Genomic DNA, 25,297 nt, shown 5'->3' with positions numbered 1-25,297 from the left:
CTGATGGACACAAAACGTATTTTGCATCACTGGTGGTGGGAGTAGCTCCTGACACCTCTGCTGTTGGGAGTGTACCCCGTGTATGTGTGTAGGAAGTGTCTGTGGCAACAGACCAGTGCCTTCAGCTCAGTTTGAGTTTCCCCTGTTGGATTACTCGTTGCAGTTGGTTACCTACTTTGAAGAGGTTTCTCCTGCAGTGGCCCAGGTGAAAGTGCCCATGAAACAAGTAACTCGCTGATTTTATGAGCTGTATTTTAGTGCAAGCATTTCCCAGTGATCGGGTTGCAGGACCTTGCTCAGACTTGCCTCTGGAGGAGCGAACAAACCCGGAAAGTTTGACAGGCGTTGGGAGCTCTGCTGCTGCCTTTCCATCCCTCCTGGTACCCCGAGGATGGGCAGCTTGCCACCTGGGCCTCTTGCTCTGCCTGCAGACTTGGAAGACAAAGCGAGGCAGATTTGGAAGCGCAGTGACAACAGAGGGTGTTGAGGATGTTGGGCTGTGGAGGGAGAGCAATGACAGTGAGTGTGAAGAAATCAAGGGGGCAGGCCATAATTTTCAAGTCAAAGTGGGCCTAGAATGGGCTATTTCAGTGAAGCCAAGCCACAAACTTTAGAGGAAATCCAAATCTGATTCAGCATCCAGGTGTCTGAACTTGCTCTCTTTCCTATCTTTAAAGAGATATCTTTGCTTTGCCAAGGTCTGTATTCTGTGGTTATTTGGTGTTCATCTAGTTTCCAAGCTGAAAACAGCTTTAATTAATTAACTGGCAGTAGAGCAGCCCACTTGTTTAGCACTTAACAAGTAACGAGCTAATGGCAGCTCAGCTCCTGTTTGGCTCTAAGGCCTGTATCAGCATCGCCTAACTGCTTACTTGCACTGATTTACCTCTGGACTTGGGGCCATGATATTTATCAACATCTGAGAGCTCAGATCTATCCCCAGAAAGCTCAGCGTGGGGCTATTTGGAGCTGGGCTAGCGATGAAAAATCAGAGAAATGCTACCATGAAGTGGCTTGGAGACTGATATGGAGATAGAGAATCAAAAAGGATTAAATCCTGAGGTGGAGTAATTATTTTTAATGACTGTTTACCAGTGCTTCTTGGAAAGTAAGGATCTTTCTAAATGTGTGTGGTGAAACTGCCAGTTCCTGGGAACAGGACTAGGTTTGACCTAAATGAAAACCAACAGCTGAGGATTTGCATGTTCAAGTAACTTCAAGACAAAACCAAATACATGAAAGACAAAGGAGTAGTGAAAGGAAAGATTCTGAACACAAACCATCTCAGGTGGTTAGGAAGCAGGGAATCTGCTTCATGTTAGCAAAAAATAAAATCTTTTGAAGCTTGAGGGCCTTATTCTACACCAACCAGTTAAAAGGATGAAATTCTTCCAAAGCCATCAGGATTACATCCTTCCACTGGCTTTAGGATTAGGCCTTTCCACTAGAAAGCCACTTGATCTTTCTTGCTTTTAAATACAAACTTTAATTTCCAATGAGGTTTCCTTCATTTCTTGCTATTAGGGTTTCTTTTGGCAGTGTTTTCTGAACTAAATGCCAGGCAGATTTCAGATGCAGTCCTCCATCCAAGGTTTTGTACACCAAGCCAGTGAGAACGCTTCTGCAGTAATCTCTGGGAATTCCGTTCTGGTGGTTGTTACCCTAGAACCAGTTTTGGTTTTGACTTTTTTTCCTTTGGACTTCCTCTGATGAGTGGAGACGAACGCAATCCAGCTAGCCTTTGCCTCTCAGGATGAGGAGTTCAGTGTGGAGCCATCGTGACAAATGCAGTAATTCAGGATGATAGTAAAACTCATTTGGATAAAATTTCAACTGTATTTTTGTGTGAAGGAACATCTCGAGGTCAGGTTTGATTTGCTCTTCTTCTGTCAATGGTGTTGAAGTTGGTTGCTTGTAGAAGCTTTCTCTTTCCTGCCAAGTGTGAAACTAGACTAGAATATGATTGGTTTCTGCTTGTGATGGCCCTTGCACTTGATGTCAATTATTATTTGTGTCATGACTTTCCTTTTGTAACGGGTGTTAAAGAAAATACAGAAAGGGAGATGTCCATTCAGAGATGGCAAAGTTGTGCACCATTGAAAAACTGCTGTAGCAGAGGCAGTTCTGGAACTCCATGACAGAGGTGCGTTCCTCAGACTTCTTAGGGAAAGTTGTTAAAATGTTTTTGCTAATATTCTAAAAGAACTGATCCACCTTAGATCTGGTCTTGCTACTCAATTTGTAAGAGGACCTGATATAGAAATACTTGTATAATGCTCCTTACTGGCTTGCCAGACCCAACTATTCAAATATTATCTACTACCCAAGAACAAATGCAGTTTTTTACTGATCTTTTATAGGACTCAGCATAAATCTTCTGTAGCAATGAGAGTTATGAACTTACTGCATTCAAGCACTTTTTTTTTTTTTTTTTAAATCAAGAGCACAGATCCTTTCAGGCGGTGTGACTCCAGGAGCTGATGCTGTTATTGGTGCTGACTGGTGCATCCTGGCTGCCACAGGCAGTGCGATGTGCAGTGCCTCACCTCTGCTTTCACCTCACTGGGGCCACTGGCTGCCTGGGGATTGCCATGTGAGTTGAATGTGGTGTGATGCCAGAAGTGGGTGCAGCTATGCTGTCTGTCCCAGGGCTTGGGTATCCCAGGGCTGTGTTCGCAGCATTAAACCATAGCCGTTTTCCTCCTTCCCTGCTCAACGAGGACCTCCTGAGTTGTGGCAACGAGCACCAATGTTACATGTATCGCCACAGGGCATCACAGGGCACTATTTTTCTAATAGAGATGTCCTGGCTACTTGAAACTCCAGAGCTTCTCTCCTGACCTTGCAGTATTACAGGGACTTAGGTTTTTTTTTCTGTTAACGTGCAGAGCAGCATGTTAGAATAGGTTGTGATTTACAGTGAGATGGGATAACGCCTGTTCTGGAAGGTCCTGTGCACCCCTTGTGTGCTGGAGAATGTTGGCAGTTTTGAGTGGTTATTTCAGAGACGTTGCAATACTTTCTGTAGCCTCTCTGTTTAAAAAATAACAGCAACGATATAATGTCCTCGGGGCTTCTTCGCCTCCTAATTACAACCAATCCTCTCATTAGTCCCGCAGGGAGACAGAATCAAATGCCATGTGGTATTTTACACTTAGGATGCTGTGCTTACCACGAGCTGGAGGGAGGCAGGAAAAGGGGGAGTTAACAATTCATAACCATTTATGGAGCAGGCACAGCCCTCCTTGGACCCAGTTCAGCAGAGTCTGAGGGCCTCAGATCAGGAACTTTATCTGGCTAGTAATTGCATCGGCATGCTGCCTTCCTTGTGTGCAGGGGGGGGCATTTGGTGAGCAGGAGACGAAGCTGCAGAGTCCTTGTGCCGGCATCCACGCAGAAGGATGAATTAAATGCATACACGCCTCCAGGGAAGGACCATGGCTGGATTCTACAGTTGCCTGAAAAGTAAAAAGTAAGTGCCATGCTGAGCCCTCCCCTCCACCTTTCCACACTGAGCTGACTCCAGTGGGTGCTTGGGAATTCCTCCCTTCTGTATTCCAGCAGCAGCACTGCATGCAGTGCTTGTGCCTTGCGACTGAGGTACCATTCGGAGTATAAAGTGCAAAAAATCAACTCAAACTGAACTAACAAATTGGTGAAAATCGGTCATGCTTTTTTTCCTTCACAGATATGTATACATTTATATATATATGTCCAGTGGCTAACACAAAATACTGAAAAGGAAATTAAGAAGCTTTTGCTGTCTAATTATAGCAAGAGGAAAAATGTCCTCTTCTTTATTGATTAGCTACATTGTTTATGATGAACAAATAATGAGAAATACAGAAATGCATGTAGACTTTTAAAAATGTTCAGCTAGAAATCTGGCATTAAATGCTCTCTGAGAACTCGATATGCTCATTTTTTTTTGTATAAGCAACCTGAGGTGTGCTCTGAAATCGCTCCACATTGAGAGATTTGATTTTATTTAAAATAAATACTTTTGATTGCTTCACTATCATGTTCTGTGGGAGAGCTATAAAGGGAGAAAAGGGTGGGACAATGTATGTTAGTATTTGTGCTTTAAAACCACTGTCAAGTCAGCTTTTGTTTTTCCTTTGATATTCTCTCTGCTAAGGAATGGAACAAAATTTTTCTGCTGCAAAAAACTGAGCAGTGGTTTTTGGTGACGATTGCATCAGTGGACTGTAGAGGGCTCTACTCTTGCATACAGTACGGGATTTCAGAAAGTGCAAATTCACAGAAAAGGCAAGCAAAATTGTATTTTGAGGCTTAAGATATGAACGATGACAGTTAAATGTATGGATGGAATCTTGGTTAGCAGGGGAAAAAAGTGCAAGTTCAATAGTGAAGCTGGCAATTCCTTCTTTCTCTTTTTCCCTCTTCTAACTGTTGGATCCCTCATACCAACATTACTCTGGTAGAAATATGTATTTTTGAAGGCACTCAGTTCCTACTGCATTTCAGTTAGAATTTCCATCCCATATTCCGTCCCGCTTCTCCTCCTCTGAAACTTGTAAGGGTGTCTTTGAGAGGAATCTAAATATTTGGAAAGTAAGTCTACCTTAGGTAAGAGGGAGGATGTGATCACAGTGGACAAAAGGACTGAGGATTAGTCCTGATGAATGTAGAGGGATTGGCAACTGACAACAAAATCAATTTATGTTTTTTGATTTATGTTTTTTCCTCCAAATCCTCCAGCATCTAATGCAATTAAGATAAACTTGGAAGGCTGAGAGAGGCTAGAAAGGATGAGCAGCTGAAGCTTCTTTCATATGGCATATGATCACTACTTTTCAGGTGGAAATGCACCTGGTTTCTAAAGAACAGCTTTGTTTTTTCAACAAATTCTTCTTTCTGGTTGCTCTTCAGTTAGATCTCTACACTGGGTATATATGCAGATTGTGTTCCTCATCCTGTTGTCCCAGCCTTGTGATGTGTTCCCAAGTGGATTAGTGTGACTATAAATACTTCACAGTCTTTACAAATTTTATATGCTGCTTTGGCTGTGATTATTGGCAGTTAAAATGAGCCTAAGACATTAATTGCAGCACCAGAGATGTTTGGAGCCTGAGATGAATTTTGGATGATTTTTTGGGGGGAGTTTGACACGCAGTGTTTGTCTTTCTGGGCAGTGTCAGATGTGTTACAGGAATGGCTTTCCCAAATCCTCACATAGTTGTTCGACCTGTAGGAGTTAGTTTGCTTTGTGAATGAAATTACTTGGATGTTTTAAACAACTGGCTTGGGCACAAGCAGCGGTTTAGCCAAAGCAGCAGAGCTCTGCACAGGCCTCAAAACCTGCTACTGCCACTGGCAAGGGGTCCTGCCAGGGCTTTGGGCTGCTGCGTCCAGCTGAAATGCCTGGGCTGTTTTAAAAGCTGCTTGGGGGTGCTCTCTCCTGTGCTACTGTCCCATTTGCCTTCTCAGCCCCACATTTTCCTAGTAGAGGCTCTGCCTTTGCACGCTGCCGTGACTTCTGTCTGAGTCTGAGCTTTCTGCAGTGAGTTCTGCCCCTGTGCTTCATGAGTGCTCTCTTATGAGATGTCACATCATTAAAACAAACCAAAAAACTAATGCAGATAATTCCTCAGAACAGTACTGGTCTTAATCCACTGAAATAAAAGTTGAAGATTGCTTTTGTATTTTTCTTTAACCAGCATCTGCAACCAAAATAATCTTATATTGTTCTTCCAGTAAGTTTGTGGCTCTTGTAGTTCATCCTTGTTTCGTTGTGCTTGGTCCCAGCCTGGTGTAAGAACAATCCTTCAGCTCTGGGCAGACATGGTGCAGTTTTCTAAAGCCCGCCGAAGAATCTGTTAATATCTGTTTTTCAGCTTTTGAAACTAGCCAAATGCATAGTTATGAGCTGAAAATGTGGTTGCTTGAATAGTAAGGTTCAGTGATGGTCAATGCAAACTGCCAATTTCCAAAGACAAATATAGTGTGTTAGAAGCTATATAAAGTATTTGGCTGAAGGCTTTGTGTGCCAGCTCAGAGCTGGTTTCAGTAACAGGCTATAAGGAAATGTATTTAACTGGTCTGGAGTTAGTGTGGTCACTCAAGATTTCATGGTGCCTTTCACAAGCAATCCCAGAATTATGGATTTATTTTGGTTTGAATGTCTTCTGCTATGCCAAGCTCTGTACTTCCAGTGGGATATTCCATTTCTTTCTTGTAGTCCAGAATTGTCCAAAAAAAAAGAAAAAAAGCTGATGTGCAAAGGCATCACAGTGCTGCCTACCGGACTGATAGCCAGCCCAGCTGAGGTCTGTTCCCTGCAACCTTCCCTCCAGCTCCTCTGCCCTAAGCCTGCTTGTTGGAGAGGCTCACAGAGGACAGTGGAAGGTGCAGAGTGAACTTCTACAGCTTTTATTTCTGCACAGTGTCCTTGGAGCTTTTGGTTTCCTATCAGAAGCAAGCAGCTGCTCTCGGAGCTCGGACACTAGCAAGTGAATTGGAAGCGGTTTAAAGCTCCACCAAGCGCTACTGAAGTAGCGACTTGGCACCACAGGGAGCGGGGCACTTCCAGAGTGTTGCCTCTTCTCTGTCAGCAGCTCATTTGCCTCCTGCAGCGTCTCTCACTTTTAGGAACCACGTTTGTACAGCAGGGACACAACACTGTTCACAACACTTGGTCTTTGGCATGTGCTTAGGCACGGGTCTTACAGCGAGGCTCTGAGGCTGTCCCTGTCCGTGGTGGCATCCCCACGTATGCCTGGGCTTGGCCAAGCCGTCAGCCATCAGGAGGCCATGCATATTCCCTGGTGCTGCTGCCTGGGAGCTGCGGTGGCCAGCAACAGCAGCCTGCAACATGAGCTGGTCCCACGGTGCTCTGGAGGTCTATGAGCAGCCAGCAAATCCTGGGGAGGTAAAATGCTTCCCAGGATCACTTTGGTATCCTGAAATACATGTTGTTACCTGACTGTAGTGTTACATTATTATATTGATGCTATTTTCTAATGAGGGCAAGAATCACTTGTTAACAGATTTTCAGTGTTTTGTTGTATTTCTTCATTTTTTTTATTTTTTTTTCCTGGTTTATGAGAGGTGCATCTTGCCCAGCAAAGGAAGGTCACCAGTGCAGAGAGAAACCCTGGATGCAGACAGAGGTGGCAATACCAGGTTTCAAGAAATGGCTGGCAGGGAGTACAGGAGGCAAAGCATTGAGCAGAAGGGAGGTGCTTTTTGGAAAGTGGAGAGCTCTCCCAGCTGGGGCCAAGTCAGAGAGCGTGCGCTGAGCAGAAAGGACTCCCCAGGCATTATGATCCTTCGGGAATCTTCCAGTAGGCAGCCTGAGAGCTTGCTTCTGTACACAGCAATGTAGAGGGCATTTGGACATTTGGGAGTGTTTGTCTTCAGCTCACGGGGCTTGTTCAGTGTCACGCCTGGTGTTAAATGCACAGATTGAAGCCCTGTTTTCTTACACAAGAATAATAGAGAGGGTGAGCAAAAGCAGTCAGGAGGTGGCAGAGCCGTGGCACTGCAGGCAGTTGTGCACAGTTGGTACAATGGTGCTGTATTATTAACAAAAAGCTCAACTATGTCTGTTTGTTGATTCATTCCATTTGACTCATCTCTGTGTGAGAATTTCAGTTGTGGCTTAATACGGCCAGTGAGTCACCCCACCTCTCCCAGTCCTCCTCCTCCTCTTCACACTTCTCTCAGGATGGTGTTTGCTTTAGCAGCCACTGCGATGTGGTGTGTTTGCTGGCTGTAGGCTGAGGAATTCCAGGCAGCCGTGTCCGTTTGGTTTCAGCACAACAGCCCTTTCCCTACCACCAAGGTACTGAGTGTCTGATGGATGAATGCCTCTAATGCTGCCTGTCCTCCTTCTTCTCCACCATAGCAGAAGCTTCTCAGCTTGGAACAATCTGCTCAATGTGATCTTTACTCTTCTGCACCATTTGTCTATCAGTTTGCTGACTACCTTATTTTGCCAGATTGAGCCTTGAAAACATCTTGTCATAATTTTCCTTGTGTTCTCTCCTTATGCGGAGTCTTCTGCTGCTCAGGGCATCTAGCTTTGTACCCTTTCAGCCAAATGGAGAGGTGAATTTATCATTTCCTCCGTGTACAGAGGTCTGGAAAGTTTAATAGCTGTGATATGAGGGCCTGGAAATGGCTTTCTAAGCTGAAATCTGGCTATGGATACTTAAGACAAAAATGTATGAGCTTCAAGCTGTGCTTCCAACAGATAACCTACCTGAGGTAGCGTAGCACAGCTAGAGCTGATTACCAGCAAACTAGGGAAACTCCAGGATGAGGCTGGCTGTGGGGACACAGGCAAAAACCCAAGGTAATTCCAAGGCTGAATTTTTATTTATTTTTTTCTCCTAAGGGCTGCTGCTGTAAGAAAACAGTTGAGCACAACGTGCATTGATTCTTACCAGAAGCTCTACTCTACAGTCATCAAAGCTTGTATTTCTGAGTTCAATCCACTGTAGTCTCAGGGTTGGAACTGTTACACATCGAGGAGTTTTAAGAAATATTTTGAATACAGCAAATATGAACAGCAGATTTTTTTTTCCATATGTTGTTATATTAGTAATAGTTATTTGTGTTGAGGTAGCAGGTGGCCCTCCAAGGCTCCATTGTGGGAGTCATTGTTTAAACAAATTAAAGCCAGTCACTTAATATCCTGCCTGATTTTGCATGCAGATGCTGAGCTGTCACTGTTCATCAGGCATGTAACAGTCAGGATTGTGCTAACAGCTCCATGTTTCCGACACGATGTACACAAAGAAGCTGAGACCTGGGCCACACACATCCTTACATCCTTACTCATCGTTTAACTCTGTCATTACACCAGTGTGTGCTGCTACATTTGTATAGTCCTTCAGGTACTAGGGTACCCTGTGGTCTTGTGTATCCCGTCACCGTGCTGTAGCACCTTTATTTGTAACACGGTTAGAGGGGACTGTAGCACTTACAGTCGGAGCAGGGTGACTTTGCTGGGCAGACAAAGCAGCCTGATTGTGCTTTTCAACCACGCAGCCAGAGCTAAAGCAGCATTCCAGCTTCACATTTTTGTGGTGGTTGTTTCTTTTGGCCTCAGAATTTCAAGGATCTGGTGCTAATTAGCGAACTAAATGTTTGACTTTTATTCATGATGGATTCATTTATGCTTATTCATTCTAAGAAATATGTAACTGTGTGCTTTTGCCAGGCTCACAGTATCACTCATCTAACAACACAGTTCTGATCCACACGGTATTTCAGATGTGAGCGGGATGTATTTATACACTTGAGCTCAGAATTACTCTGTAGATGTATGGATGTAGTCATTGAGCTGTCTGTGTGTATGGGGGGAATACAGACCTGACAGAGGTGCAGAGGAATTGTTTGGTGATTCACTCTAGCAAATGACTTTCCGTCCTCTCAGTTTAGAGAAAATAATATTCCAGAAGTTGAAAGTTCACTGTGTTGCTTCAAAAAATGAAAATCTTTTCATTACTTCCTTCCTTGCAGAACTTTGCCTGTTAAGACCTTACAGAATGTCTGTCCCCGCCTGTTGTTTTTTTTCCGTGACATCCTCTTGTCAGTACCCCTTCTTGTGGCCCTTGGTGTCCCCCTCCTGGGATTTTCTGCTGTTTTGTCCCCTCTCTGCTCCCTGATGCTACCACCTTTTTCAAAACAGCCCAATGCACTTGATGCTCCATTGGTGCGAACCAGCGCTGGCTCAGATGGTCTTGTTGTGGAGGGGTGTTTGTGGCTGCAGCCTAGGAGAAGTAGGATCCCTTTGTAGTGGCTGCTCATATAAAAGGGAAAAGCCAGTAGATAGCCTGGGGACACACGTGGCTCAGGGACTGCTTCAAGCACATGCATGACCTCCCTTGGCTCTCACAATTCTCCTGTCCTTCAAGACAGTGTGCCTCGGAAGGTGCCTAACTTGGGCTGCAGGGAATGCTGCCAGGAGGAAGGAGCAGGGACAGGAGAAGATTTACATGAGATCAAATGCAGGGAGACCCTCAGACTCCCCACAGAGCTCCAGAAGAGCTCCTTTTGCAAGCGTGGAAGCAGCCCCAGGCCTTCCTTTGGCTCTGGCTAAGATCAGCAGCCAAAATGGGGTCTGAATTCCAGAAACAGTGGGAGCTCACGGGGTTTAGCCAGCCAGATGCAGTTTATTTCAGCATAAGAGGGAACTGGCCTTGTTTTTATTTTCGCGTGTGTACAGCCAGTAGATGTTGCCCTGGCTAGGTTTGGGGACTTCACATTAAGAGATTTCCTGACCTTCCTGCCAAAGGCAGCCTCTGAGACCACAAAGCCTGCATTTTATTTGCTCTCTTGTATAGCCAAAAGATGTCTGGCTGTTTGTAAGAGTTTAATCCTTGGAGTGAACATTTGTGACACAGTCAGCCCTGGAAATTTCTGTCACTAGTTTTTTTGTTGTTTGTTTGTTTCTTTTTTAGCGTACGTTCAATTCCTGGGCATTAAATGTCTTTATTGACATGTCTTGGAAGCAACGTGTTCTGGGGAGTTTGATCTACCTAAAGATTATTATTTTTTTATTTTTTAACTTTTTCCCATCCTTAGGCTGTTCTTTATCCAACAAAACGAGGGATAAGGGACAGTCTTTGAAAAATAAATAAATAAGCTTCAGATGTAGCTTCAAGTCCCACGTTTCAGTTCTGGCATTCAGATGGCTATTGTTTCAGCCTCATTTTCCCTGCAATATTCAGACAACTTAATTTGTTATTTTTTCCACCAAACTCTTTCAGTCCTAGGATGTAATGATTCCTCGTGAACATCTTGGGGACCAGAGCAGGATTCAAATACAGGAACACAGCAGAAATGCAGCCCGCTCTTGTGAAATTTTATGATTTCTGTAACTTATCTGTAGTGGTAGCACCTGGTAGCAGAGTCAATCGGTAAGGTCCCAGCGTGCTGGTCTCCTGTAGCAGAGGCAGCGTTTGCTTGTTAAGCTTTCCAGGCATTCAGCGTGACCATCATGATTCCACAGGCAAAGAAACTCAAGGCTGAGTGATAAACGTTTTAGCTACTGTTGGCAGCCCTGCCATTTGCCCTGGACTCCAGTGACAGAGGCAGCGATAGTCAGCTTGCCTTTTATTCCTGTACTTGATTCCAGCTTCTTGACTCTGCTAGCATAAGGCATGCCTGCTCTTCAGTGATAGTGGCTGGAGGTTTCCTGCTGCTCTGCTCATGGAGCTGTTTCCAAAGGCAGCAGGGCTTTCTGGTGTAACTCCCTAACTGCCTTTGGTTACGTCTGTATTGATGTTAAGTGCGTGTTCCCCTTCCCTCCCCAGTTCGCCAGCTGTATCCATGTCAAGTGGATCTGAGGGAGTCTCCTGCTGCTGGCAATGTGCTGGTTCCTCGTACCGTTGCTGGATGACTGCTGCTTCTATTGCTTCTTGTTAGGAAGAGTGGAAGAAGATCCTCATTCCAGCTGTTTCCTGAAACTTCCCCAGTGTGGTAGTGTAAAGAAGAATTACTACATGGGAAAAGCACTGACTTATTCCTACATTGGTGCCAAATGGTGCAATTCAGCTGGGTCAGTTAATGTACATTCCTTTACAATAGAGGCAGTCTGGGCCCAAAACGTTGGCTGAGCTCTTGTGTGTACTTAGTTCATGACTGTGTTAGTGCCAGTCTTGATTTGAGCAAAGTTCTCTTGCGTTTCTCCTGATTTGTACAGACCAGAAAATGTACTGGAAAAATTATGCTGTAAATTACTGTCAGAGAAGGGCTGTTCAGAAGCACTTAGTTTTTGGCAAACAGGTGGCTATTCTGCTGTCTGTGCTGATGCAGGCTTGCAATAGTGATCCCTGCACTGACAGCAGCAGCACGAGGTTGTGCTAATAAGCTCTGCAGAGTAATTGGGAGCATGAGGGCATGCCCTAGACAGGTCAGTGTCTGGTGTGGGTGCCAGCCATTGCAGAGTGGGGCTGCTCAGACTTCAGCTGGGCATCCCGAGCTGAATACAAACCAGCAGTGCTCAGCTGTACCTGCCCCAGCTTTAAGCTCACACAGGTCCACGTATGTATGCTGCGGAGTGCATTTCTACTCTGTTTTCTACAGTAGCTTACAAATATTTTTTTTGTCTCATTTGCCCTTCCCCCTTCTTATCCTTTTGGCTTCTCACACAATTACAGACTGAGCCCGTGTGACTGTATGAAAGGCATTTCCTTCTGCTCCTTTTTTATTTTTTTTAACTCAGCTTCAGCCCACCAGCTGCTTTCCATTAGTGTTACACACACACTCACTGGGAGGGCAGCACATAATGCACTGCTGAATAGCAGAAATCCTTCAGAATCAGTCAGACAGAGGCTTCCCAAAGGAGACTGTAGGTAAAAAGAGTTCAACACACTGGGTCCTGTCTTCTGCCAAGCCTTCCCTGTGAAGCCCGGGTCCGGGGACCGAGCACGGTGAGGGGGTGTTGTCTGAATGCAAAGTGTGAAAGCTGGCTGTAGATCTCTTTATGTGAAAAGTTGTTTGCTCTGGATATCTCTTCAAGGGTAGCAGCTGAGTGTTTTCTGATGCTGTGGGGAATTATGACCCCTACTTGTTCCTCGGAGAGCATTTTTATTGATACTAAATACTGACAAGTTGCTTATCTAGGCTTCCTGATTTGTGGTCCTTCGAAAATGGCCTTAAACTTTCCTAAGCTCTTCTTCCCATAGAAATTACAGGATCAGTACTCATTAACGTTGTAAACTTCTTCCCCACCCCTCCCTGTTATCAGTGGAGGTGGCAGCAAGAGGCCACATGTAAGCTGCTGTTTGTGCCGTTCTGTTATGCCTGCTTGAAACAGCCATGGCTGGGCTAGGCTCAGACCAGCTAGGGTCTGGCAAAAACATCCATCTGGTCAAAACTGGGGGCACTTCGTCCTAGAAACTCTAAAGAGAATTCAATGGGAAAGGCTGTGTGAGGTTGGGTCCCAGTTCCACTGTCATGTTGGGCAGGACCCTGTTTGAGCCCGGTTGGTTGTGGGATCCCACACCATTCAGCCTGTTCCCTGAACGGGGACCCTGAAGAGCAGTTTGCTCGGCTTTTTGCACAGAGAGCGACGGGAGCTTTGAGGAGTTGGTGATGGGCTCAAGGGATGTGAAAATTGAATAGAAACCTCGCTGGCTCTGCTGTTGTGTTGTGATTGAGAGTCTGTTCAGTGGGGTTGCTGAGGGTAAACCAAAGACAATTTTGCTTCCCTTACTGTCAGTGGGTTGCCAAGTCCGTGGCTAGCCTGTAGCGTTTCCCAGGGAGGAAGCAATCAAGCTCATTTTGACAGAACAAAGTCCTCCAACGTGCCTTAATAAGACAGAGTAACAATTTAACCTGTCACCTTCAGCTGAAGAATGTAATGTGAATACTAAACCATCCTGTATCCCGTGTTTTTATGAAGCTCTATGCTCATGACAGACAGGGGGCTTTTCCTGAGGTCCTGCTGCAGGTCCAGGTGTGTTGGGGATGCTGGCTGCGGGCTGGTGGCCTGCAGGACAGGTGAGGGGCATGCATTTCCCAGTGCTGTCTGTCTTGCTGTGCAAAGTGTGTGTCCAGAAATTTGAGCACAAGCTTGTTTTTTGTAGCCTGGAGGAAATCAGTCTTTAAAAGCTCCAGGTCGAAGTGCCACCTCTTTCTCGTGGCTGTTTCTCTTGTCTGTCTCCTTTAGGGTATGAAGATACTGAATGAATGCAGCGCCTGGTGGTGTTGAGTCCTTATTTTCTCAAGCCTTTATTTGTTTGGAAGGAGGCTATTCAGGGGTCAGCATCTCCTTTGATCTCTCTTGTAAGACCTGCCAGAAGGCTTGTTCAGAGGCATGGGACTGAACTGAAGAAACACCAGAAGCTGGGGTAGGAGCCTGCTTGTTGTGCGGTCTCCATCTCTTTGGTCTGACGCAGAGACAGCAAGGAGGCTGTGTCTCTTTTGTGAGGCTGAGCAGAAAGCATGTCTGTTTGTCTTGGGCCTTTGTCAAATGTGGGAAACTTGAGCCCTGTACAATGTTAACTTCCCTAAAGTCCTTCAATACACAAACCAAGGAGGGAAGGGAGTTGTCTTTGCTGTTAGCATGTTTCCCACATGTGATACACTTATTCAGGTAATGTACTTAGCTGGGAAAAGGGAGTGGTCAGACACTTCCCTGGCTTTGCATTTCTTCTGCCCAGCCACTGCCTTCCTGTAGAGCACTCCAAATATCTGTCTGGTTGCCCCAGATTGTAACAGAGAGACAAGGCTGTTTCTCCTGTTGCTGGAGAGTGTTTTCTTTTAGGACTTAAGAGTTCTCCTAATGAGCTGAAGAACTCCGGGAGAATGCAACTCAGCAGGGTTATTAATGGCAGTTGTGCATGGGTAGCAGGGAGCCCAGATCTAGACCATAAACCACATCAGTGTAGCAGTGATTGCTAACTAGGTCCTGTTGCCTCCTTTGAACATAAGGAAAGCCTTAAGCTGTGGGAGCTCTATGCCTTTAAAATACACATATGCCTTTAAAATGCTTGACAGTTCCATCACTGCTCTGCTGTGACTGCTGCCACCGAGGAGAGAGCCTGCTTCATCCCTTGGTGCATGCCTTCTCCCAGCTGTCCTCTAGCATCTGCTGGCATGCCGAGCCTTGGAAATGCTTCTCCAAAAGGCCACTTATTTCATCTGATACTTTATCACTAAAAATCGATGTGCATACAGCATCTGTTTAAAATTTTGTCTCATGGTGCAGTGCTCTGGGGGAACTTGTGGGGTGCACGTGGTGAGTACAGCTGATTGAGCTGGGTGTGCGGTATCGATACATCCTGACCACGCGCAGCGCTGCGTCTGTCAGCTGTCATTAAGGGCTGGAAGTGGTGGATGTCTGAGGGTTCGATCCGTTAATGCCTGTGCACTCACATGTGTTTGTATTGATGAGGTTTTGTCCTCATTCTCTCTACTACATTAATCCTCAGGCTAGGGTTTGGTGCCTAGAACTTTTGCTAGCTTTTCTCTTGTAAAATAAAGCAGAGTGCTACCAGAATTTGAAGCCTCTATGTTATCTCAATGCTAACTTTCCTTCAGGTATGTCATCAGGCTTTTAATGATGGAATTTACACTTTGCTGTAAACATTTTTTTCTTGTTATTTCAGTGCTTGTTAACTTAGAGCTTTAGGTCCTAAATGGGGGCACGGTTGCAGACTCGTGATGCACCCTCGCAATTGACACTTGACCTCCATATGCCCCAGAGAACTCAGCTATAAAATTGAGTTAATGCAGGAGCTGATTTGACTGTAAAGAGACTGCCTCGGAGCTGAACTGCTTTGCAATTATAGTTCTACTTGTATAAAAGATACACCAAATGGAAATAAATGCTTGCAGTTGTAATAAACACAGCAGTCAAAGTATCTCCAAGGACTGGAGGGATTCTGAGTGAGCAGCTGAGATGATGGAGTAATTTAAATAAACGTAGAGCCAGCAAAAACAAAGATGGATCTGAAATCAGCGTTTTGCCTTGCTTTCATTCTCTTGAAGGTGAGCATAGCAGAAGCTAGAGGTGTAAATGAGCCCAAAAGTCAGTCCCACTCACAGTCTGGGAAAATAAGCGCAAGTCTGGGGACTAGCGAGTTTGTCCTTGTAAATGTGCTGAGCACTTTCTTAATGTTTTATTTCAAATGCATTTCTCTTTCCCTGAGGATAAATCTAACAATATACATTGTCTATAAAGTTGAGGGGAAAAAACAGGTCCAAATTTCTTCTTAATACAGAGAATCTATGAGAAAGTCTGCTGATGACCACTTTAATCTAAATTTGCAGGAAATGCAGACATTTCCATGGATAATTGATGAGACCTGAATAGAAAAGAAGAAATGTTGAATGGTTGTGATCATCCAAAAGGGAAAATCTTAAAAGTCTTACTTTTTGTTGCTTCTGCATGTTGTCTAACAATTGTTTCAAAACCAATTGTTTCAAACCTCTGTGCATCTTATTTAGCAAAGGCACAATCAGTCCTGGTCCCTGCAATGACTTTTTTGCAGGGTGAGATGAGATTGTTTGGAAGTACAGCGTGTTAACGCACTCCTGTGTTCACTGCCTCCAGATGAGTTAAACCAGAAGAAAACTGCAGTCCCCCTGCTCCGTTTCTACCCAGAGGTCAGCAGCATGGCAGCAGGTAGTACAGGGCACGCTTCCTCTGTCTGCCTTTTTTTCAGGAGCCCTGCCTTTTTCCTTCATAGCCTGCTGCCTTTTTTTTTTTTTTTTTTTTTTTTTTGACAGTCCCATTTCCTCTGCACACCTTCTCTTTTAAGGTTATCTGAGGACTTGGGCTGTCCAGGGGCTCAGGGAAGTACTGGTGCTCTTTGCCACAACGGATTATAGGTGTGGCTGATACAGAAGGAATACAAGAGTTTGCTGACTGGCCAAATAGGCACCTAGGTTATGTAACTTAGCAGTATTGTACCTCTTGAGGTGGAAAATAGACCATGTCTGTGTGAAAAGGGGGCAGGATTTGCTTGTGGGGGTATTTTCATTTGCTTGTGGGGGTATTTTCATTTGCTTGTGGGGGTATTTTCATTTCTTTGTGAAGATTTCTTACCCTTTAAGACCTGACACAGCATATTGGAACTGCTAACTATGTAAATGTATCACTTGGATATCTCCTCTAACAAAGGACAGTATTTATGAGCTGCCATGCTAAACTGTCACGTTTCCATTGTTGCTTGACATTTGTACTGTAACTCTTGCAGTCTGCTGCCTAATCCCTTTGTTTCCGACAGACACCCATTTAGGAGCCTTGGAAAATACCAAGTGGAGCCAGTTAGCATTGAATGATCTTAAAACTAGACTGAACTTTTGTTTTCATCGGGGAGGAAGATGATGCCATCAGCTAATGTGGTTGATCAATAGCCCTGCTTGCGATAAGGTTTCAAGGCTTGTGGCTAAAAGCTGATTGCACTGGAACCAAAATAAATTTGATCTATTGGTTTCCACAAATGCAGCATAGCCCAGAATGACGGTTCAGTGCTGATGCTTAACTAATTTTAATAATGCTGACAGGCTAGCCTGGTGCCTGCTCTAAGGACAATAATACATGAACCCTTGGCAGCAAAGCTCTTATTTAAAATGTTTTTTACAGTAGCATGGAACTGTCAGTCTGTAGCAAAGAGTGTGCATAGAGATTCATTATTCTGAGGCTGGGAAGCATTACGATCCTTGCAGGTCACGTTTTCATTTAATACAGACTTTGATCCTGGATTCCTAAAAAGAGAGAGCTACTGGCACGAAGTAAGACTGTTTTATTAGTTTTGGCTGGAGAAATAAGTGTCACTGAAAAATGTGGAAAAGTTCTGTGGCTCAGGTGCAAAACAAGTGTGCAAGCTCTGTTTGTGATGAGCATTTGGGAATGCAGTTTCCCAGCTGCAGGGGTGGGATCATAATCTTCTGGGAAGGTGGACTAAAATTTAACCAATGCTTTCATCTCTATTTCAGTGACTACATCATGGCTACGGGGCCAGCAGACGTCATACAGTCACCTGAAACAGGAGAGGCTGTTGAAGAGTGTGCAGGTAAGCAGTAGTTCTCCAAATGTGGAGCTGATTTGGAAGTCAAGGTTTATTTTTTTAAAGTTGGGGGAAACATCTTTGGTGACTTGTTTTGCAGGTTTGTTTTTTTTTTCTGTGTGGCTTTGTCAGCTGGTAATATTATGGAAAGGACCTTTAGTGTGCAGTACTGGAGGATCATAATGTGATGGAGTCTAGTATTTTCTGAATCTGCCTTGGATTTTCAAAAAAAAAACAAAAAAAAACAGGACATAAGAGCTTGAATAGCTGCTAGTCTTGCCTGCTTTGGTGGATGCCACGGAGCTGGGGGCAGAGCATGTTAACCAACTGTTGTATTAGCCTCTGCCTGTGGGAGCTGTGAGTGCCCCTGCTGCAGCTTTATTCTCTGCTTCTGGCCACAGACAACAATTTGTTACTTATTCTTTCATCTAGTGGCATGGGCTGATGCAAACAGCCATGAGGGAATGGAATAATAGACAAGAAAGGAAAATATGTTACTTATGCCAGAGCTGTGTTAATTAAAGCAAATCCCTTTTGCCAGCATTCAGACTTTTCCTAAGGAGCTAAGTGAGTATGAAGAATACCACAATAGCTGAAGAGTTTCAGAAGTGGCTGTCATACCAGTTGATTTTTTTGGCTAATGTTTCACAGTCATCTCCAACGTTCCAGTGTTTCAATGACTGGCTCTCTTTTTCCTTTAGAAATAGATTTGCCACCACCAGAATACCAGTACAGGAGAGAATCAAATGGCAAAGCGACTTTAGTTGAACCCTGTGTGGCAGATGGATAGTGGTGAAGGAAGGGGTGATGGATGCCCAGTAGTGGCTGGTTTCCTGAATTTATAACCTAGTTGATGACACTGTCCAGTGCTACTTGTGACCTTGTGTGAAACCCACATGTGCAAGTTTCGTGCTCAGGTTTGGAGAACGTTCAGAAAATGGAACAAATTCTGACCCTGGTGACAAGGAAGGCAGGAGATGACTTGCTGACTTAAGTGTTGGCTCGAAAAAAGACCAAGAATATTTCTGTCTCTAACTGTCTTTCTAGTTTTTACTGAACCAAACTTTTAAGAAGTTAAAATCTGCTGCACTATTACTGAGATAGTCAAGAAACGCTTGACCAGACCTGGAAAAACCTATCTTGTTCTGTTGTTTTAATTTTTGGAAGTTCCTTCGTTTATTTCCCATGTAAGGTAGGATTGCATCACCTCTTCCTCTTTTTAGTGGCTTATAACGGAAGGACTTTAGGCGGCTAAAATTCCCACTCTTCACAGTCTAGTAAATTAGATTTATTTCTTGGGGGTAAGGTTATTTTCTGACTAGTTGTAGAGTTTCCACTGCACGCTGGTTCTTCTTAGTGGTAGTGACAAGGTAATTGTCCAAAATCTCTCAGTGCCCAGTGTGAGCCTTGCTAAATTTCATGAGTTTATTGCCTGTCTGGCAGCCTTGAGTATTTTTTATGAAGCTAGAATCATGGTATTTTTTTTGAGAACCTTGTCTTTTTTTTTTTTTTTTTAATCCTGTATTTTTATTCATGAAAATAGCTAGTTGTTGGTGCTGAAGAAAAAAATGGAAGTACCTCCTGAGTGTACCTTAGAAGACAGAGCATAGAATATCCCTAAATGATCTGTTTGATTTAAATATGATAATTGAGCTTCTAAATCAGATATTCCCTCTGCTTTTACAGTCTCAATTTTGCACTGGTAAAAGTATCTTTCTCTCTTCTATGTTGTAGGGAAGAGCTATACAGTGAGCAAAAAGAGCATTAATTTTCTCAGTGCACAGGAGAAACCATGAAATAGGCAATACACGAACAGTAAAAAATACAGAATAAATGAACTTTACAGAAACAAACAAATGCTTATTCCTGCTCCTTTTCTCTTATAATGGGCTAAATTGTTAGAGTTCATTTTGGGGAGGACCTTTGCTTTTTAGGGCAGTAGACTTTAAATTCATATTTTGTTTTTATTGTCTTAATTGAATATTGACAACTGTAAACATTTAAAGATCATGAATCATTATTCATCAGTGGGTGAATGGGGAATAGGCAGTTGTCTGATCTTGGATTTTCTCCCCTTGTTTTGACTAGCTTTTGTTATGCAACAGCTTTTTTCCATTTTAAGTCATAAGATCCTCTTGCACATTATTCAGTAAGTTCACTTATCATAGAGCACGGTACCAATTTAATGATATGTTGGGCTACTTCACAGTGCTCTGAAATGTAGACACCTCTAAATGAAATGTGGCATCCCTTTAGCAGTGTGCACAACCAGCAGCACAAAGTGTTTGCAGCAGGAATCTGATTTGAACACCATCTTTCTGAGCTGTGCCTTTATTGTCAAATGCTCTGACGCCGAGCAGCCCCACAGTTTTCATCTACATGCAGCACAAAGGGTCTAGGGGTGATTTTATCTTCTTTGCGTAATAACATGGCAAGTGTCCATCTCCTGGAGTTGGGGGGAAAATTAGTATTTCTCATTCATCTGAAGCAGCTGAAGGCATGCAGCTGAGCAGAGTGCAGCTGAAGATGAATTATTGCTGGAAGGGATGTGCCCTGCACATCAGAAATAAATCAGAGGCTAGAGAAGGTTTTGAAGTAACAGAGATCTCGCTGTTCACAATTCCCAAGTATTGTCCTGTGCTAGCTGAGGTTTACTAATTGGCTGTGTTTGTGAACCTTTTCCATAGGCTCCATTCTAAAGTTAGCACCACCTCTGATCTAAGCAAGTATTTGGAGTAGTACCCTGGTAATGTTCTCCTTTGTGGAAGGACTTGTGTCTAAGGACTTAGCTGTCCTTAGGACCACTTTTTCTTTCTTTCTTTTTTTTTTTTTTTTTTTTTTTTTTTTAACATTATCCTGGTTCTTCTGGAAATATTAGCATCTAATTATGCTCATCGGTAATACTTGACTAGAATCAAACTTCCTTATCGTCACTGACAGCTGTCCACTGTAGCTGGCAATGCCCTTATTTTTCATTCAGACTGCCTTTAAGTTGCAAAGATCTCTGCATGCAGCAGAGCTGCCATTTTGTTCTTTGAGTCACTGGAGTGTGCTAGCAGACTGATGGATTGATAATTTTGGGGTGCTGCTTCATTTTAATATTTCATTTTGCTAATCTAATATAATCCAATTCTGCTTTGTCCAGTTTGCCAGGAGAATACCATGTAGGTTGTCTAGGTGCTGATGTGAATGGTAGTAATGGTAAAGAGGCATTTCTAAAGACTCTCTAAAGTCTTAGTCAACACACTTTTTTTTTGTTGGGAGGCACTGTGCTCTTCTGATTGCTGTGTGACCTGTCTTTTCTTACCATCTTCTCTCTGGGCCCAGTGTGAAACTCATTGAGCCCCATGACAGAGTCTTAACAGCTCTAAAACTTTGGGCTCAGCTCTGGCATCCAAGGGAGACAATTTATCCTTTGTTTTCTGAGACTACATAATTCACTTACGGCCTGATACGCAGCTTTTTGAGATCTTCTGCTGATAAACCCTCCATAGGAGCACCACATCTCATTGTTATTTAGGTGAGTGGAAATCCGTTGATCGTTTTACACTAAATTGTTGGAAAGATAGCTTGGTCCCACTGACAGCCCACATCACTGGAAAAGCAGAGTGCAGGTCTTGCTTGGCAGTTACCACTCTGCAGAGAGGTGCCATTTCGTCAGGCCGTGCCGGTCGGTGTAGCAGCATCCTTGTATGTCCTGATGCGTGCTGCTGGCACTGGTCTTGAGAGCTGGGAGGAGACAGGGTGAGCAGGTCTCGGTGTCATTGTTTACTTCTCAAAGTGCCTACTGTCTGATGCATGATGCAGCTGTGCGGTGGCACAGTTTCAGCCCAGATAAGGCTTGTTGGCAGAAATCCCTACACACACAGGGCACACGTTGAGGCAGAGCATTGCCGACTAAATCATTGCTGGGAGAAGACAATAACTGCATGGAAAGAATGCCTTGCTTATTAAGGAATCCTCCAGCTGTGAGCATTTATTATGCCAACTGCTGTAAAGTATTAATTGAACAATGAATTTGGCTCTGATATGCAGTGATGTTATTGCTCTGCATATTTATTTAAGTCAATCACGGGGGTCAGTACAATAGCTTGGCCCAAACCACCCCAAAATGACCCCTCAATGTAAGAGTCAGTGACAAAACACAGCTCTTGTGTGCTGAAAGAAAATATAAATAAGAATGCTAAAGTATCTAAGGCTATTAAAAATGAAAGAAGTCAATTATGTTTCTTATGGTCTATTCTGTTTTTGTATTTCTTTTCGTTTGGACAATGGAAAATGTGAAGTCAGCTTAGCAGTTTTCTAATCATGTTCTTAGGGTTGCTATGTTTGGGGGTTTCGTGTTCTACAGGGGAATGTCTTAATTTAAGCTTGCTCCATTGACCTTTGAGGAGCTGTTGATTTTAGTTTGGGGCACTAATTTAGTGTGGAAACAGATCTTTTGGTTTTAGGGTTTATAGATTCCTTTGCCAGTTTTAATCTTTTTGTTTCCTTACAGCCCTGAATAAAAAAAAAGCAGAAGTAAACCAAGCTAAATGAAACATTTAAAGACTTTTAAATGTTAGTTGTTTTATTGAAAAAATATTGAGTATGATTTGCATGATCACTTTTCAGTTGTGATACATTCTCTGTGTATTTTTCCTAAACTAGAACCTAAGTAGGCACCACCATTGTCAGCTTACTGCCAGTGTTGCTTCATAGGCAGCTCATCTAAGAACTGTGGCTTCACCTTTCACAAGACTTGAGCACTGAATTATTTACAAAGCAGCTGACTAGAACTCAATGGGCTGCTCCTGCTTGTGGCAGTCCATAGGCTTCTTTCAAAATTTAAAAGGAAAACATTCTCCAAGCTAAGCAACACCTCCAAGTTCCATAAATTTTCATTTTTCTCATGTTGCAGGAAAGAAAAAATCCAAATTTCAGACTTTCAAGAACTTCTTTGCCAAGAAGAAAAGGAAAGAGCCTCCACCTCCCAGGGGGGAGAGTAATTTAAAACCTAGCCAGTCCAGCAGCGATGTCAGCATCTCTGTGCTCGACGAGGCTAATGCACTTCATTCACCGAAGGAGGCTGGGTAAGCTGGCGGGGAAGGAAATAAATAAATAAGAGCAGATCTCTTGCTGCAATGGGATGAAAGCACGGGTTGGCCCCTTAGGAGCAACCTCTGTCCAAGTTTGTGCAAAACAAGCCCTAATGCTGATGAAGGAATTCCAGGAATTTCCTCTTTCTTTGCTATGTGCTTCCAAAGCCATGGTGGAGAGGAGGGGGAGGGCAGCCAGGGGCAGGGGTGATCCAACCTCCTCGTCTGTAAAACTGCAGATAGCCCAGATTGTTTTGATTGGTTTTAGCTTTTGAAATCTGTCCTGGAACATCTGATCAGCAGCAGCTTTACAAGGAAGGATGATTGAGTACCACTAGTACAGAGAATAATTGTAAAGTTGAGTTGCTATTTTTTAGCATAAATGCTGCTCTCTGTTATGGTTGGGAGAAGGGAAGGAAAGCGTTTGTGATCTCAGAATGAGATTTCTGCTTAGTTTAACTTTCTTACGCTACCATTTCTGTATAGAGAACAACAGAAGGCCTTGAGTTTTGTGTCAGTTGCCCTGAAGGGCTGAGCACGAGTGAAGTTTGCCAGTCCTCAGGGTGTGTGCAGAACAATTCTCAGGTCCCTGAACGGTGTCAGTTCTGAGACTTGTCCTTTTTTCAGATGGTGTAATAGAAACTATTCTGTATCTAGCATGGGACAACCCTCTGAACGTGGTTGTCCCTCACAAGGGGTGTCATGGATCGGTACCTTGCAGCCTGTAATTTGGCTGCTTCCAGCCTTCCCCACCTCCCCTGTTAGCTTCTGAGGCTTCTCTTTGGCGTACCTTAGGCCTTGGATTGTGGAGCTACAGACCAGCTAAATGTGATGGTACACTGGCCACATCCTGCGGTTTGCAGTGCTGTGTTGGAGGGGACATTGGACACTGGCAGAGGTCATGAGTGGGTGACTAGATGCTGAAATCAATGTTGCTGCTAAATGCAGCGTATCATCAAATGAGACCTTAGGTGCAGCTGGACACTACTGGTTTCTTCTGGTGGAGCAACTTGTAGGCGTTACTTTCTTGTAGGCGTTACTTTCTCGTGCCTCCCTGCCCCACCTTTCCTCACTCTCTCTGTTATACCACTGCATCATTAAAATGATTTGGGTTTAAGGAAACAATAATCTCTTCATTTTGTTTATTAGCCTAACAGCAGCAGAATAAGTGACCACATAACCAGTCCCTAGAGTAAGGGGAATTACAGTGACTCAGCTAACCCAGTCCGAAAGGCTTAGAAATGGCTGAGCTTACACCAAGAGCCCGTAGAGGGGTCTGGCTTAAAATTAGCTGTCAGATCCAGAGGCTACGTGGCTGAGAACACTTTTGTCTTGCCCTTAACCAACTACTTCAAGTCCAACTGCTGTTTACCTCAGCACTATCCTCCAGTGATTTAAAACTGTTTAGTAAGACCAGAGATCAGGAAGTGAGTAAAACCCCTCTGTTTTTTCCCTTAGAGATAGGATTGGATGGACAATGCAAAAAAATAGAGGGTATGTTTGTGCTATTTGAAAACCCTGTCGTGTCCAGGCTCTGCATGGTATGAGCATACTTTGTAGATACCAAGAGAGACTGAACAGCCTAATCTTTTGGAAGACCTGATCCTGAAAGCCACTGGAAATACAGATTTGAATGGTTTATAGTCAGGCCCGGCACTCTGCAATTCCTGGCACACAGAGTACCAAAGACAATCCTAAAACAATGCTGCTTTTCTTGAGGCAGAAGCACTTGTTCTCTTTTATTCCTTCTTCTTCATCTTTTTATTTTTTTTTTTAAATCATAAAATCTTTTTAAGATTTAATTTTTTTGAATACTAACCTGAGAACAAACCCCCAGGTGTGCCAAATGTTTCTTGCAGAAGCCGAAGGGATGTGCTCAGATGTCATGGTGCTGCAGGGAATCAATGGGATTGGTCATCTGTGAAGGACAAGGGAGCATTACGTGCCACTGCCTCTTTGTCTTCTGAGAGGCATGAGCTTTGAATGGAAATGGAAAAAAATCCTTGATGGCAAGGCTAAAGCCCGTTGTGTTGAGAGTTCCACCATTTCCTCAAGCATAGCAGCTTGAGGGTTGCTGCATTTGAACTCAGTGAGCATTTGTATGGGGAAATTAGCGTTGGAAATATGGAAGCTAAAACATCTGGGTGTTTAGCTAACGGTGCGTCTTAAACATCAGTGCAAATATAAGTACACTGCCTGGAATTACACATGAATGTATGTTTGTACATAAAAGACTCATCTGTACTAAAACTGCAGTTAATTGTATGTTTAATCCATTGTTCTTTTTGCCACTGCCAGGCAAAAGTACAGTAATTCTCTTGCAAATGCAAATAGAATCATCTAGGCTGGAAAAAACCCCCTTCAATATCATCAAGTCCAACCATCATGATGTATACGTAGGGAGAAAAAGGAAGAAAGAATGAATGAAAGAAACAGGTCTTATACTGACAGACTCTTAGAACAAGGAAACCTCTGCTTTTATTTCTAAACAATTCCAAGTAAAAGAAGTGAGGAAATGCCTGATGGAAAAGGTTAATACATCCTAATGCGTGTGCATTCCATGCAATAAGTAAAAATAAAAATGCCAGCTAATAACAAATATACATTATGGTAAAAAAAAGCTCAGTGACACTGGCTTTCTGAATGCAGCAAAGTTATTATGTCCTGCCCATGTACAGTGTATTTCATGCTGAAAATGACTGAGTGCAGCAAAATTATTGTCTT

The 25,297-nt window shown here is 43.6% G+C and overlaps 1 protein-coding gene across 8 annotated transcripts in view; it reads left to right on the top strand.

The window, feature by feature from the left end:
• KIAA1210 (KIAA1210 ortholog) overlaps positions 1 to 25,297 on the top strand; it is a 61,281-nt gene that overhangs the window by 13,820 nt on the left and 22,164 nt on the right. For 5 of the 8 annotated variants that reach the window (XM_035323429.1, XM_035323437.1, XM_035323433.1 and 2 more), the window contains 2 exons: positions 17,425 to 17,501; positions 22,396 to 22,567. In XM_035323429.1, coding sequence (XP_035179320.1) covers positions 17,425 to 17,501; positions 22,396 to 22,567 — 249 coding nt within the window. Of the gene's footprint in view, positions 1 to 3,255; positions 3,473 to 12,271; positions 12,408 to 17,065; positions 17,206 to 17,422; positions 17,502 to 22,395; positions 22,568 to 25,297 lie in introns of those variants that run through there. The other 3 variants (XM_035323430.1, XM_035323435.1, XM_035323436.1) reach the window with 3 other exon arrangements.

The sequence above is a fragment of the Oxyura jamaicensis genome, chromosome 4 (genome assembly GCF_011077185.1).
Source record: "Oxyura jamaicensis isolate SHBP4307 breed ruddy duck chromosome 4, BPBGC_Ojam_1.0, whole genome shotgun sequence".
Lineage (NCBI taxonomy): Eukaryota > Metazoa > Chordata > Aves > Anseriformes > Anatidae > Oxyura > Oxyura jamaicensis.
This window is presented reverse-complemented; position numbering and strand designations above follow the sequence as displayed.